General features: G+C 31.4%; 1 protein-coding gene and 1 pseudogene across 1 annotated transcript; one reads left to right on the top strand and one right to left on the bottom strand.

The window, feature by feature from the left end:
* Window positions 1-1,021: 1,021 nt before the first annotated feature.
* LOC129296543 (loganic acid O-methyltransferase-like) lies at window positions 1,022-2,487 on the top strand (annotated as a pseudogene).
* Window positions 2,488-3,383: 896 nt separating this feature from the next.
* Window positions 3,384-6,804, bottom strand: LOC129296548 (beta-amyrin 28-monooxygenase-like). Its single transcript, XM_054935130.1, has 5 exons — window positions 6,456-6,804; window positions 6,023-6,334; window positions 5,249-5,536; window positions 4,976-5,163; window positions 3,384-3,933 (listed from the first exon to the last, which is right to left on the bottom strand). Exons 1-5 carry the CDS (start codon window positions 6,787-6,789, stop codon window positions 3,637-3,639), a joined length of 1,419 nt encoding a protein of 472 aa, XP_054791105.1. The 5' UTR covers window positions 6,790-6,804; the 3' UTR covers window positions 3,384-3,636.
* Between the last annotated feature and the right edge of the window lie 9,643 nt (window positions 6,805-16,447).

Below are 16,447 nucleotides of genomic sequence, written 5' to 3'. Positions count from 1 at the left end.
ATAAAATGTAAGAACTCAAAGTTAAATTTTTCTTTTTATTATTGCCCATTCAGATTTCATTTAAACAAATTTGATGATTTGAATGGGTAGTGAGTGATGCTGAATTTTTTAATGAAATTATATATATTTAATTATCATCATTATCATCATCATCATCTTCTGATTTTTAAATTGCAAATATGGGAGTTACATATATATAAATTATTTTTATTTTTAAATTGAATTTATGATATAATATATATATATATATATATTCTTAATAATAATTTTCAATTTAGGATATTTTATTTCTCAGAATATTTGCTTGATTAAAATTGATTCAACTTTAACTTCTATCATCATAATTAGTTAATATATATATATATTATGTATTTTTGTGTATACAATAAATTCCTTAAGTATATTGGTCAACAAAAATTCCTCAAGGATAAAAAATTCAAACAATAATTTGGATCTATTATTAGAAGCATGGCTGCGAAGTAGTGATAACTCCAGATGAATTATATATTATTCCTCTTCTCTCTTAAATCCAAATTTAAGGTCACTAGCATCCAATAATATAATAAAGCGACGTCGTTGATGAGCAAAGCCAGTAGTGTGTTGACATCATTGATGATTATCATAACATGCAGCAGTAAACTCCACAAAACCGTAAAGTTTTTTGAAAAGTAAAATAATTAACAAAATTCAATTCACCCGCCTAGCTTGGGAGCCATGTTTTGAATTTTGACTCACCCAACAACGATATCCTTGAACACCATACACACACACACACAGACACACTCCTATATGCATATAAATGCATCAGCATCGGCTTCTTGCATTAACCAGAAAGCTCAAGTTCTACAGCTTGTTTTCATTTAGGAAACTGTGTTTTCCTATACAGAATTAATAAACTCGTATGGTATATTCTCTCTCTTTGTCATAGTTCTGCGGTATTATTATTCTTGGTTCACAAAATAACTTACCACTGAAGAAAAATCATGCAGGTAGATAAGACACCATCTAATAGCTAATATATATGGAGAATCAATCATCATTTGCAATGACAGGAGGAGAGGGTCCTCACAGCTACGCTCAAAACTCTTCCTTTCGGGTATTAAACTTGTACTTTTAACTTATATACGATGTTAATTAATGGCACATCAAATTCATATGCCATTGCCTCTTCTTCTCAATAAACTAAGCTTCTGCTGCATACTGGTAATTTCTTCACATTTTAATACAGTGACATGCGCGCACGCACACACACATATGTATGATTGTGCGATGTGATTTCAAACTTATCATTTAATTATATTGCGTGTCTTTTTTCTACAGGGAGAAGTTTTTGAAGCTAACAAAAAACTGATTGAGGAAGCAATAGTCAAGAACTTTGATCCCATGACATACATTGGACCTACAAACGTCATTCGGATTGCTGACCTTGGCTGCTCCACTGGGCCTAATGCCATTGTTGCAATGCAAACCATAACAGAATTGATAGAAAAATAATATTATTACAAAACTCAAAGCTTTCTGCTCATCAAATCCCAGAATTCCATGTCTTCTTCAACGACCAAGTTTCAAATAACTTCAACACATTCTTCAAGCAGCTTCCTCCAAATAGAAACTACTTCGCTTCTGGGGTTCCTGGCTCTTTCCTTGGACGCTTATTCCCAAAGAAAACTCTCCATTTTGTCCACTCATCTTCAACACTTCATGGCTTTCTAGGGTTCCTAAAGAGATTGCAGATAGAAGCTGCAGTGCATTTAACAAAGGAAGGAGTCATCACGTAAATGCTCCTAAGGAAGTAGAAGATGCGTATTTAGCACAGTACAGAGCTGACTTGGAGAATTTTTTGCATGCTGAGCGCAAGAGCTTGTGAGCAATGGGCTAATGGCGCTTCAGATCGCTACTGTGCCTGATGTGATTCTCGAATCTGATATACATCCTTCTAGGGCTTATGAGCTTCTTGGATCTACTCTCATGGACATGGCTAGAGTGGTAATTGAGAAGCCTTTAACCGTCTGAATTACTTCTCTAATCTTCATGTCATGCACTTTTATCAGAAATTTCCCATATTACTTTCATTAAATATGAAAGAAAATACGTTGTTAAAAGTATGTATATTTAATAAAGTCAAAGATAAAAATTTATTAAATATGTTGGAGATGATTTATAAATAAGAAAAGAAAGAGAGAACTAAAATCTGGCTCACATGGATGATGATGCAGGGACGAGTGGGTGAAGAAAAAGATTGACTCACTCAATTTGCCTCTCTTTTATTCACCTGCAAAGAATCTGAAGGAAATCCTGGAGAAGAATGAGAGTCTCAGTATTGAGCGGATTGAGACACTGAAAGTTGAAGAATTTTATTCAACCCCAAAAGCCTCCAACTTTGTCTCCATGTTACGAGCTTTCTTGGGAGATCTGATTGAGCAGCACTTCGGACGTGGAATTGTTGATGAGCTTTTTGATCGCTTCACTCAGAAAGTAATAGAATAGAATTTCCAGATATCATGAATCCGAAGAAGTTAAAACTAGTTATGCTCTTTGTTCTCCTAAAGTGTAAGAATTAATGAGCTTTATTAATTATATATAGTAATAGGAAATTCATAAGTTATTGTAGCTTGGTTGATTTGCGTATTGACTAGAAAATAAGTATTTTTTTTTTTTCATTTCTTTCCTAGCTGGAACTCTGTTAAATCCAAAGATCAATGATCACTGGGCATGATTCATATTATATATTACAATTCAATAATGAGAAAAAATATTTTAATTCATTATATGTTAAACTTTTTAAGACTCCACTCATTACTAGTAGTTTCTTGAATGGATTAAAAGCACCACTGAAATTCTATATGGAATTAATTAAAGACACATGATTCAGATCTGTAATGTTAAAATCATAAAATTAATAACAGTTTCGGAAACTTAAAAAAGGGAATAAATTGGTGAAATGGATGCACAGATATTTATTGGGGAGAATCATATCAAGGAATTTGTGAAGAATCAATATGAAATAGATTGTTTTTTTTTTTCCCAACTGAAATAGATTGTTGTTAAAATAAGAATATAATTTTTTTTTGAATGATTACTTATTACTTATATTTGTCCTTTTCTGCAAATAATATTCTTCACATATCCTTAAATGTGATCCTCTCCCTATTTGTTATTGAAAGTCAAAACTGTTATTAAAGCAAAGTCAATACTCAATTGTGCAATGACAAATTAAAGCGTACGCGATGCCACCATAAAACAATTATTAATATATATATATATATATATATATGTATATGTATGTATGTATGTATGTATGTATGTATGTAAACAATTAAGCCCGATGCCATGATGCTTGTCCATAACACGACAGAACACAATATATCTTAACCTAGCTACGATTTTAACTGGGAGATATCGACACGATTTATTCAAATATTTCTGCAAGCTCTACAATATCTCCACAACTCATGCATGTCCTCTCTTATCCCTTTTTTTTTCTTTTTTTATTATTCTTGTATTAGTATAATTTTTTGTATAGATTATATATATACGTACACACACATGACACATATATATGATGGATGTGTCCGTGGCTGCTTCATCTTTTTTGTTTTTAATGTATAAAGGAGGCCGCTTCGTGGACTGCTTCGTCTATTGAGCACAGCGCTGAAGACGCACCCAAACTCCATCGAGTGGTAAGGCGTTCATGGCTGCAAGAACCTTGGGATTGAGATTGATGAGTTGCCATTTGAAGAAGGTGACGACGTAATGAAGATAAATGAGCATTTGAAGCTTCGCAAAATCTTTTCCAGGGCAAATTCTTGGACCACCTCCAAATGGCATATTCAAGAATGGTGGAATCTCACCCTCAAACCTTGTTGGATCAAACTTGTCTGGTTCTGTAAATATTTTTGGGTCTTTGTTGATCGAGCTCACCGTCCAATACACCTGCCTCACCCACAAACCAAACGTATTATGTGCGTAAGGAAGGAGATATTATATGGGGTTTTCGTAATGTAATTACTAATAGTGTGGTATTAAGAATTATTTCAATTTTATGACAACTTTAATGTCTTAACAACACTTTCTGATATGCATGAATTAGTTGAAATTAACTTATTCTACCTCTATTCTACTTCTTTTAGTTCAAAATATAAGACATTTTTAATTATAATTCAAATACCAATAAAATCCATACTTTCAATTATAAGTATCATGAGTTTTTCTTTCTATCCTTTTCTCCAAATAGTCAATAATAAATTAAATGAGAGGAATAATATTTTTTTAATGAAATACGATAACATGAAAAACATAATCCTCCTTGCAGACTAATAAAGTTTTGCCTATCATAAAGAGTAAGAAAAATATAATAAATATCAATTAGGCTACATAACAAACCAAGTTAATAAGTATAAGGGTTAAACAAGAAAAAAATTTCAAAACCTACTAAGTGTCTTTTTTTTTGAACCAAGGTAAACTGAGAAAAAATATTTTATAATTTGAAACAGAGGGAGTAATATATAATACATTTTTAGATAAAATCATATATACCAATAAAACTCTTTAAATATATTTTACAACCTTATTTTTTAAAAAAAAATATAAACCTAAAAAAATGTCATTCATTTAATATCTCATTTGTAAAAAAAATTGAAAAGGCAATGTAATGAGAAGATTAATATTAAAAAAATATAATTAATGAATCTTATTTTTATTATATTATTCTGTATTTTGAAATGTCAAATCTATTCAGATGTGCTCTTATAAATTGTGACACTGAGAGTGTTACTTTCAAGAAAAGAGAAACCATATATCTTACTAAGGTTAAATCCATCCTATGGAAACATGTCACATCAAGACAAGTCTGCTTATATCCCACGATCTAAAAACATGCATGTTAGCTTGTCGGACGGAAAAAAAAAGGGGGGGGGGGGGGGCATGGATTTGTTCAATGAATCTGGTTTCATGATAATATAATATTGGACCCTACCTTCCAGCCTTTAGGAACAGTGTAGCCGTCATATGTAAAGTCAGACATGGCCTCTCGGAAGGTCCCCTGAAGAGGAGGGATCACTCTCATCACTTCCAACAACACATTCCATGAATACTTCATCCTCTGTATGTCGTTCAGGCTCAGAGTATCTCCAGGCTCTTTAGATGCTGCAATCTCCATTTGCTCTGCTTTTAATCAGACATCAATTACAACCGAGAAAAAGGAATCACAAACAGATTTTATACACACGCACACACCCCACGTACGTACCATCTCTGATCCTTTGGTAAACTTGGGGATTTTCTGCCAAGTATTTCATGGCGAACGTCAAAGCGATGCATGGAGAGTTAAAAGCTGCTGTAGTCAATCCCATAACTTTATCAGCAACTTCTTCATCTGATCTGATTTTTCCGCTCGGATCTGCACTGACCATCATGTACGACAATATATCGGTTGGCATCTCACCTTTGGCCAGTCTCTCTCTCTTCTCATTCATCAACTTCATAATCTCATTCATCACAGCTCTCTTCCCCTTCATAGCCCGACCAAACGTAGTCCCTGTAATTATATTACAACAATGACATGATATGATATAAATAATTGGTTTAAGGATTAATGGTTAAAATCATAGTCAAAACATGATCAGAACACCTCGTTAATAGTGTAAATGCTAAGTTGACTCAATTTTCAATGTTATGAACACGTATGACTTGGTTACTGCTGATGATCAATTGGATTCCTTCCGTCCCATTTACAGGACATTGTTCAATTGGTGATTTGGTGTCATAAAATATAAGAACTTCTGTTGATACAAGTGCTGTGAAAAGAGGAGAGACTACTGGGAGTGGAGAGCAAACAAATAGACAAAGAATAATAGAAAGAGAAGCCATCTGAACTCAAAATTTTAAAGTTAAGTTTATAAATCATTCTCCTTTATTTTATATTAATTATTAAGTTCAAGACCACCCACATTTACACAACTTATCACATGTAATTTTATCACAAAAATATCTTATAAATTGATACGGATGAAGAACTAATTACCAGGAATCTCATACGGGAGAACGTGGAGGCCTTGAGCGATATGGCCGAACCACTTGGCCATCTTGGCCACACAATCAAGATCTTGGAGGCCCATGAAGAGTCTTGTGGCTATGCCCACTGTGAGAAGCTCGAGAAGGCTAAAAACCTCAACCTGTGATTTCCCGAACCAGTGCGTCTCAAAGTGATGCTTCGTCACACCATCCATGACCGAAGCATAAGCCACCAGAGCTTCTTGAGTGATGAACACAGGCGCACGAACCAAATGGATCTCGGATTGGCGTGAAACGATGGAGTCACCTGTCGGCATCGCACCTGTTGACATATATATATATATATATATAGGACACACAAATAATTAACCCAATGTTTAGACAAAAATAACGAAGTTGATCTTCAGAATATGCAGAATATACACACACAAACATATAATTACTTTGAAAGAGCTTTCGCGTGGCGGTTGGGCGCCATGCGGTCATGAGCTTTCCTTCATTAGCAGCGATGAATTTGTGGCCGGAAGGACCACAGAGGACGACGGTAGGTTGGCCGTAGAGATGGGTTTTGAATATTTTGGAAGAGTAGTTTTGCATTCTGCCACTTATGAACTTATCGTGGTTGGAGAAGATGAACTCGTAGGTTTCTCCGATGAAGGGCCACCCGAAACTACCAGGTGGAAGGTTCTTGGATTTTCCATGGGACTTTGCGTTGTAAACAAATAGGGAAACCAGAGTGAAAACGATGACACAAATTGAGAACAAGAGAGGCTCCATTACGTATAGTGGTTCTTGAAGTCGAAAACTTAGCTCCATAATTATATAGAAAGTAGTGATGCATTAATTCTTAGATGCCATAATATACAATAAAATAAAATACACACACACGGCACTCACATCCAATTAATTAAGCTAGAATTAGAAGTCAGCCAAATATATAAATAATTGATATATATATATATATATGTATGTAATCCACTAATGTGATTATTAATATTTGATCATCTAGACAAATACACTCATTTAATGAGTATCTCAATCATAGATTTTAGTAATACTTGAAAATTATTGAGATATATTTAGATCTGAATTCGGTAACTGTAATTAATATAAACATTGAGTATATGCATCATCAAAATTATTAAAATTCATATCAATAATTTTAAATTGATATTTTATTACTTGATATTAATAAATGAATGAGTTTATTTGAATCATTGATATATATTTCAATGATTTAGATGATACAGATACTCAGTGTTTATAATTACTAAATCCAAATCTAATATATTTTCATCCAATAAATTTAAAACAATTTTCATGATCAGAATACTCCTTACACATGTCATTCCTTTCAAAAATAATGGGATTTAGTATTTTATGAATAACATATGACAAAATTTCTAACAACTATTTGACTAAATCAAATAATTATTATTATGCCACGTGAGATACTCATTGAGTAAATTAACTTAGACTACTCATCGGATTCAAATCCATTTATCTTATGCCCATGTTAGTAATTTTATGCCAGAGAAGAATAGTATGTATAGAGGTACATTACAGGGGAAAGATTATTACCATCCAGTGGATTAATTTATGGACGACGACGAAGTTGGTTAGGGAAATTTTTCAAGTGCATTATTAAGCGACCGTCCCAAGTTTCAGAAGGTATATGTGACGACCCATCGCAACTAGCAATTCATTAATTTAACAAAAACTTTAAAAAATATTTAAGCCATTGGAGAACCAGGTTATTATTTTTTATAGTAATAACTAATATTATTATTCTTTGTCTTTGATGTTACTCTCGTAGACTTTTCCATAATATGCATGCAAGTGGCAATAAGTAACAAGAGAAGTATAAATAAATGATCGAAGAACGCGTATCATATATTAGTTCTTTTTTCTTGTTTTGGTCAGACAATCATATATTATTTCAATAGATAAATCATACAATTGTTTCACATGTTTAAATAATTTTGAATAATTGTTGTCAAACCCCCAATTTTGTGAGAATCTTTATTTTTATGAGACGTAAATAGTACTTTCCCCTTATATATATATATATATATATATTTGGATTGAATAGTCCATGTAACCTTTAAAAAAATAAAGAAATCAGTTATCACTTGACTTTGGATAAAATGATATAAAAATGTCAATAGAAATTTTTTTAACTAGCAATAAAAACCCCTAACACAATTGATATAAATTTATGTTTCATAGCTAGAAGAAAAAGAAATAAAAATGTGAAATAACTTGAATATACCATGACTTAATTAAAATATATATATATATATATATATATCATCGGGCGAAGCCATGATTTTTAGTTTAGAGGGACCGTGATTACAAAACATATATGATAATTGAAGAATATATATATATATATATATACTATAATATTATATAACATAGATATTTTAACATATTCACCATCAATTTTATAAATATATAACCAAAATAAATATGTATTTTCATTTTTTATGTTTTTCCTGTCAATTCATGATATAAAATCATCAATTAATTATAATATTTGCAATAAAATTTTCAGCTATTTTCTTTTCAATACAAACCATTATTAAATTGGTGAAAAATTATCTTCCATGTCTTTTTTTTATAATTTGTATAGCTTAAAATGTCCATCCAATGGTTGCCGTTCACAATAAAAGAGTTGTACAAGCCCCAGTAATATGTCAATCAAAGAATTAAAATTTAGATTTTTCAATCTCTACAAACTTTTGACATAATTTACTTATAATAGTTAAGTCATGAAAATTAAGATCTTTGGGAATATCAAGATCATAATGTTATAATTCATATTCCAATGGAATCTTTCTTGATTGGAAAATCTAGAGAGTAAAATTTCTCAATAAGATTGCAGATATTTTTAGTATTAAATGATTTAATAAATACATTTTTAAGATTCAAAGTTGTACACTCAATTTAAGAAGTTATATTGCTTGTTCACTTAATCTAATTTTTTTTTCAATTAATAAACTATGACAAATGAAATATATAACACAATAATGATACTCAATTGTTACATAAGCTTTTTATCAATGAAATCAAATTATATCAAAGTATAAAACAATTCATAAAAAATTTCAATAGCTTGGTTGTTACAAAGAGGAGTAACTTTTTCTATAAGACTATGCCCATTATAATCTCTTAACTTTTAAATAAATGATTATTAAAGTTTAGGTAATTAAAGTTAAAGTTTATTGGTATCAAATATACTTGAAAGGCCAAAAATATATAAATTCTATATTTTACTAAGAAAAATTAAAAAATTAGGAGGGTTGCAACTCCCCTTGATCCCTCGTTATCTCTACCATTAAGGTAGACATAATAAAAAAGACTAACCTTTCACAATATAATTAGCAAAGGTTCAAATCCTTGTTGGGACTGTAATGTCTTGTGGTACACTTTGGACAAAATTTTCTCCATTATAGTTATAATTTAAATTTTTCAACATACATATGTTTGAATTTCCAATGCTTAGTTAATGAGGCTAGACAACCTTGTTATTAAAGCTATAAGCCCTTCCCAATTTTAATTTAAGAATCAGATTTATTTATTTTTAAATTTTTTGTTGCCAATAAGTATTCTCCTATTAAAAAATGATTTTTTTTGAGACATGGCAAGATACTAAATGTGAGCACTTCTTGACAGATATTTATTTATATATTTATTTTGAGGTCATGAAATTTTTAGTTTCGTGATCAAAATTATTTTCGACCGAAGGACTTTAATTTCAAACAAAATTATGACACGACTGACGTTGTGTATGTCTTCTTTTAATTTACCGAGTCTGCCTCAATGAATCTATTAACTTCAAATTATTAATTTATTAATTAATATGAAATAGATATGACACTACTAATTGATACACAATATGTAGAAAATACCAAAAATACTATCCTTTGGCTGGCATTAATGCAAGGACTGGTCATTGAAGAAGAAAAAATTGACTCATTCAATATTACTTTATCTTATCCACATTGTGGCTTCGTTTGGTATTAGGGAATAAGTTCTCATTTCATTTCTACACTTAGCAAAGTCTAAATGTATAATTTTTTTTTCAAAAAAAAAAGACATAGTCCAAACTCCAAATGCGGTTGTGTGTATTATATCAAGGATACAAACACAATTTAATAATTTCTAGGAAAAATTACAGATAAGTCCCACATAAAAAAAATTAATTACTAATAAATCTCTTAAATTTGACATATTATTAGCACGTCTTTAAAAAAATTTGTGCAAAAACAAGTATGATAAATTAATCAATTTTAAGTTAAACTACTTGTAAATATTTCCTTTGAAAGAAAAAAAAATCTTTCTTATATCAATCAATGTAGTCTCGAATTTTACACGCAAGTTTTATCCACAATAACAATGCACAACATGGTCAACTGGTGAGGTGGTCTTGCTAAAGCTGCCCCTCCAACAACAATCTTAAAAATCACTGTGCTAAACATTTACTGAACTTGATTTCCAGAAAAATGAAAACCAAAACCAAAACCTGTCTCCATAGTAACTTCAATCCATGAGCTGGGGCGGCAAAATCACCTAAATGTATTTACAAAAGAAATATACACCATTCCAAACTAAGAACAAACAGCCAATTAGCCAAAGAAGCAAGGCTCATGTTAATGAGTCTCCCCTCAGGGTCTGTGTTGTGCAATTATTGACGAGAGAACAACTTGTTGAGGGGTCACAGCTAATTGGAGATATACACACATAACACAAGTTGAATGCTTGGTCGGAGTGACTAGTTTTATCATATGGACATTGGAGAATTAGGAAATCCTTGGATTAATATAACAACCAGAACATGAGTAAGTTCAGAGTTCCATGAAACAAGTTTAACCAGCAAATGGAAATCCAAAAGAAAGCAAGCATGAGTTGGATATGCAAGCATACCTTCTCCTTCCATGAAAAATCAACCTCGCGGAAATATGGATCAAGCAGCGTTAGCTCATCTCTTTCCTTGATCTGATAAATAAAAGAAATGACCAATGAATTCCACTACTGATGTAAAATATCAATAGGATAGATAGCTCATTTTTCTTTCCTTTTCTTCTCATGCTTTGGGCTTAGATGACGTTCGCATTAATGGAGATAACTCTGACACAAAGGGTTTGTCAGCAATCAGTTCTTGATCTTATGGATCATCTAATAAAAGTCCATGCAGATCTACGGCAGTTACACACTACACTTTCAGAAAAGGAGTTGTTTGACACTAGTTGCACACTAACATTAGACATAAACAACACTTTAAATCTGATAAGCACTTCATATTTCTGTTGTGTCTGTGTCTGGCTTGCCACGTCATCTCAGCTCCGAAGCATGTGTACACTAAAATAAGCATATCATAATGTAGTATCTCTTTCTTAAACAATAGTATTTTACGATATACTGTGGCTAATAGGCTTCAAAAACATTAAAAGGATAAATAAGATAAAACTGCAGCAACAAACTCTTATCACATCTATATGTATGCCATAAACTGTAAGAACAAAGCAATTTTGATTTGATTCACGAAGCAAATAGTACCTGCAGAATAAAAAGAAAACAAGTTATATGAAATCAGAATTAGCATATAAAATTGTTGGCTCTCAAACTAGTTTCTGAGTAGTTTTCATGACTGCCCTACTACCATGGATCTAATGTATCCCAATGTGTATTTAATTATTTATTAATTTATCAACCCCGCGTTATAAATTTTTGTTAAATCAAAAATATTATTATAGCTTTGACTTTTAGGTTCAAGACAAAACAATTATAAGTAAAAAGCTAGCTCAATACTAGTTAGGGTGTAACAAAGAAACAAGTAACCTCCAGTGAAAAATAGGAATGCCTCAAAGACTCTTCAGTATATGTGGGAAAGCCCAATCACAATCATTAGCAAAAAAAAGGTGTGTGCCTCCCCCACTTTTCATTTTAAATGAAATACAAATTTAAGTTATAACCCCACCTAACAAAATAAGGCTCGTTGTTGTTGTATATTTAATTTTTATATTTTAATTAATATAAAAATCAGTATATATATGTATGTGTATATGTATATGTATATAATCTATAGAAGCTGCACTGTATGCAAGTCATGAATTGTCTACCTCACCTAGGACACCACATCTAGTTAATCATAAACTTGCAATTATATTCACTAATAATTGTTTTCTCTGAGAAAACAATTGTGAAATTTGAAAATCCTGATTTCCTATCCAACTTATTCCCTTCCCCAACCCACCATTCCTTAAAAAAAATCTAGTAAACACAAAATACCATAATAGAAAAAGATTCTATATATAAAAAAATAATAAAAATAAATAATTTCAATAAAGTCAACATAAAAAGCATAGACATTTAATACAGCATGCAATGAAATTCTAACATAATCAAGGGCGAAACTACGTTATCATTGAGGGGGGCCATGCAACTTCTCACCTATTTTATACATGATGAGATAGAAAGGAAGTGAATTCCCAGAAGCCGAAACAGGGAGACTGAAGACCACTGTCTTCTCTAATCTCATCAATGGCGTGTGAAGGAAGTAGTTTGGGGGGGGGGGGGGTGGGGATGATGGCGAGGTCCAGTTAAATTAAGCTTATTCTTTTTTTGTCCACCCAGAAAGTTAAAAGTTTATTGAAGGAAATGATGTTCTTATGTCGATCATATTTATTTTCAAGGATATCATACCTGAGTCATTTCAATTTTTTAGTTTTTTATTTTAATTAATTTTTATTGTCCATTAAAATAAATTTTAGCTAGATCCTGTAATATTTTTTTTTTCTCAATTCTTAAGATATTTTTACAGTCGACAGCCATGAAGCTAATCTTTTAAAATTTAAATGTGATTCAATGGGTTGTCCTCTTCCAAACAAGTTATATCAAAGGATTTTATAATTAAAAAAATATGAATTTTTAAATATTTATATAATTGCAAACAATTTTTTCATTTAATGATATTTTATAAGTTATAAAATTAGTCAAAATTTTGTAACATATATATGTGTATATTTATTTTTAAAATCCACCCCCCCAAAAAAAAATCTAGAGCTGGTTTCGCCCCTGGACATGATCTTGCAACTAATTCACTTTAGCATTCAAACATGAGAGATAGTCCTCAGGATATGAGAACTTCAACAATGTCATTCGAAACAAAGAATAGTAGATTCCCGTCTATGGCTACGGCTCTGTTCAGACCCTCCAACATACCGCCTATAGTAGCTCTATTGTATTGTGGACTCACTTTCACAGGAGGGAAGACATGAATACAGTGAGCACATTAAATATGGGACCAAAAAGTAAGAGGGAAAGAGAGCTCAACAAAAATGTAACGAGATATGAACTGAAATTCATAGTTCAGAAGGTAGCTTACAATTAAAAGCAGCTAAAGGTGAGACCAAACTTGCCATTAGCTTAGCTTTTAAATGTCTCCCCTTATAAATCTTGCATAAACCAATGTTTTTAAAACCAAATCGGATATTGAACCAAAAGGGCTAACGGTTTACAGTTCGCATGGTCCAATCATGTTGGACCAGTAGTCGAACCAGTGACGTAATAATTAAAATAAAAAAATTATATTTATATAATAATTTAAATATAAAAAATAAATATGAAATTGTTGCTTAACTTAAAAATAAAATTAAATATTTTAAGTTTATCATAACTTAATAAACCACATAATGCAATATAACATCAAATGATTAAAAAAAATTGGTCATTTTAAAAAAAATTGACAAAAAAATATAAAAAAGAGACATTTTTTGAACAGTCCAATAAGTTTCCGGCTTGATTTTGGTTCCCGTCCCGATCACCGGTTCAAAGTGGCCCAATTCAGCCCAACTCCTCAAACGATTTTTTTGGTTTGATCAAACCATTAGCCTGACCAGTTGACGGTCCAACCATCCGGTTCGGTCTGATTTTTAAATCATTGCATAAAATAAAAGCATTTTGATATCTGACTAATTACTAATAATTAATTTCTTGTTTCGTGAAGGGGAGCACAAGTGGGGATTAACTTGAATGCTGACTGAAATTACTAGTTTCTATCATTGTATGAGTCATACTGGAAAATCAAATTACCAAACGAATCAAATAAATATAGTGTTCAAGAAACAACTAGCTTTATATTACCACTACAGAATTTCATAGCCTACATCAGATGCAAAATTTTGTTACCCTCATAAGATAGTCCAACTTGTCAAGCAGGCTTACTATCTTCTGAACCTCTGTAGCATTTTAGACTTGTATCCTTTAAAGCAGCAGCCACAAAACCCACTGAGGGCTCTCTCATCATTATCTAGATATTAACGTGTAACAAAATTATTCAGGATAATAAATTAAGCAAAAGCCAAAGCTATATATTGTTCATGTGAAATATACATGTAAAGAACACGGTACATATGACATTAGTTATTTTCCTGCTCTACTGGAGTCGGAATTGGTCGAGAAGGCATTACCAAAATGGGGTAGGCTCACACTTATATACATATTCATAGTCCATGCTAAGTGCACATAATTAAAAGCCTAATACATCTGTCCTTGAAGAAAGAACTATAATAGGCTGATAACCAGACCACTAAACATGCAAAGGGGAAAAACCTTTTAGTAAAGAATTGCACCAACACTTCAGGCCAAAACAGAATTGCACAAACCTGTCTCCATAAATGATAGAGGGAGACAAATTTATCTGAAGAATTATTTAAATGGAAAAGGTTTTAGTATAATCTAGAAAAAAGAGACAAGAAGCGAAAGGACCAAGTATAATTATCAGTTGAAAAACCAATTCAATTTGTCTGGTTAAACATTTTTCTGCTTTTTTCCCTCCATATAAGTAAAATCAAGCACGAGGGTTTGAGTCTTTCTTGCTTAAGAGCTTGGTGAACATCCACAAAATCGCTGGAGAAGGAGATTCTTGGGCTCATTGGAGTGCAGGGATGACCATTTTGTCGGTACAGAGCATTTTTGTATTTCAATCCTAAAAAATGAAACACGAATTAAAAAAAAAAATTTACGTTGTACTTTTTTTTTTTGAAGGTATTCACAGACAGTTGAGGATGTGAGACTAATTCTTCAAGAAATATGATTCAATTCACGTCGAATTGTTGATGAGCAGCTTAACTCAGAAAGTAAAGTAAAAGAATTTCTAAAGATATCATGAATCCTAGGAAGTTAAAAATAGTTATGCTCTTTGTTCTTCTAAAGTGTAAGAATTAATGTTGGTAAAAAAAAAGTGTAAGAATTAAGGAGCTTTATTAATTATATAGAGTTATAGGAAATTCAGTATGTCATTGTGGCTTGGTTAATTAGAGTTGACTAGAAAATAAGAATGTTTTCATTTCTTCACCAGCTAGAATTTTGTTAAATCCATAGATCAATGATCATTGGGCATGACTCATCAGTCATACATATGTATTGCCATTTTTCACTATCTTTTGATATATTACAATTCAATTCATTATATATGAAAAGTTTTAAGAGTCCACTCTCGTTACTAGTGCTCTTGAATGAATTAAAAGAATCAATGAAATTCTATATCGAACTAATGAAAGACACATGAAGTTCAAATCGGGAATGTTGTAAATAATAAAAGTAAACAATTCCGGATAGAAAAAGAAATAACTGGTGAAAGGGGTCAGATATTTGTTATTGAATGTCAAAACTGCTATTAAAGAAAAGTCAATTGTATGTGCACGAACAAATTCTAGCGACATGGCGTCAGAAAACAGAATTTTATATATATAAAGAATCAAGCCCGATGTCATGATGCTCGTCAATAACACGACAAAACACAATATTTTAACCTATGGTTTTTAACTTTTAGGTAGGAGAGATCGAAAGATCGATGTAAAAGGAAAATCATCATCATTGTTTTGAAACTTTTGGAAATTAAAAGTAGAGGTGCCCACTGAATGTGACAGAACCGAGACACTTAAATCCTCTGTCAAATCCCAAAAAATAATGGGGACTCAAATTTTCTTATGTCCCATCCCATTCTAATTTGGAATGGAACTGAGGTCGGATTGGAACGTACTAATAACCACTCTTACTTGTTTTAGCCACGTATACTTATATATTCAAATAACTACTGATACTAAACTAACACATACAAATAACTTTTATATATATATATGATTAATCAATTGAGTTTTAACACATAAATAGATAAATATAAAGACATCAGACGCTCCAATATGTATAGGCTATTTGGTTAGAGCTTATTATAAGCTCATGTTCTAATAAGCAACAACAATTGAGTCCAAGTATCGGCTTAAAAAATAAACTCATTAAATTACTTGAATGACAGCAATCCAAATTTGCATTTTGAATTTCTGAAATTAATATTAATAATTATGAAAAAATATTTCACAACTTGCTTGGTTAGATCAAATATCACAAAAAATATGTAAAATTAAATAAA

Source organism: Prosopis cineraria, unplaced genomic scaffold, assembly GCF_029017545.1.
Source record: "Prosopis cineraria cultivar Desert tree isolate PC_DT_omini unplaced genomic scaffold, ASM2901754v1 PC348, whole genome shotgun sequence".
Classification (NCBI taxonomy): domain Eukaryota; kingdom Viridiplantae; phylum Streptophyta; class Magnoliopsida; order Fabales; family Fabaceae; genus Prosopis; species Prosopis cineraria.
This window is presented reverse-complemented; position numbering and strand designations above follow the sequence as displayed.

Bases quoted from the DNA above. Each gene is read 5' to 3' on its own strand.
- LOC129296548 (XM_054935130.1), bottom strand. From the start codon at position 6,789: ATGGAGCCTCTCTTGTTCTCAATTTGTGTCATCGTTTTCACTCTGGTT. The intron at 5,537-6,022 runs GTAATTAGTTCT...ATATAATTACAG, and splicing joins TCTCCCGTATGAGATTCCTG to GGACTACGTTTGGTCGGGCT. The intron at 5,164-5,248 runs GTACGTACGTGG...GATTAAAAGCAG, and splicing joins TTACCAAAGGATCAGAGATG to AGCAAATGGAGATTGCAGCA.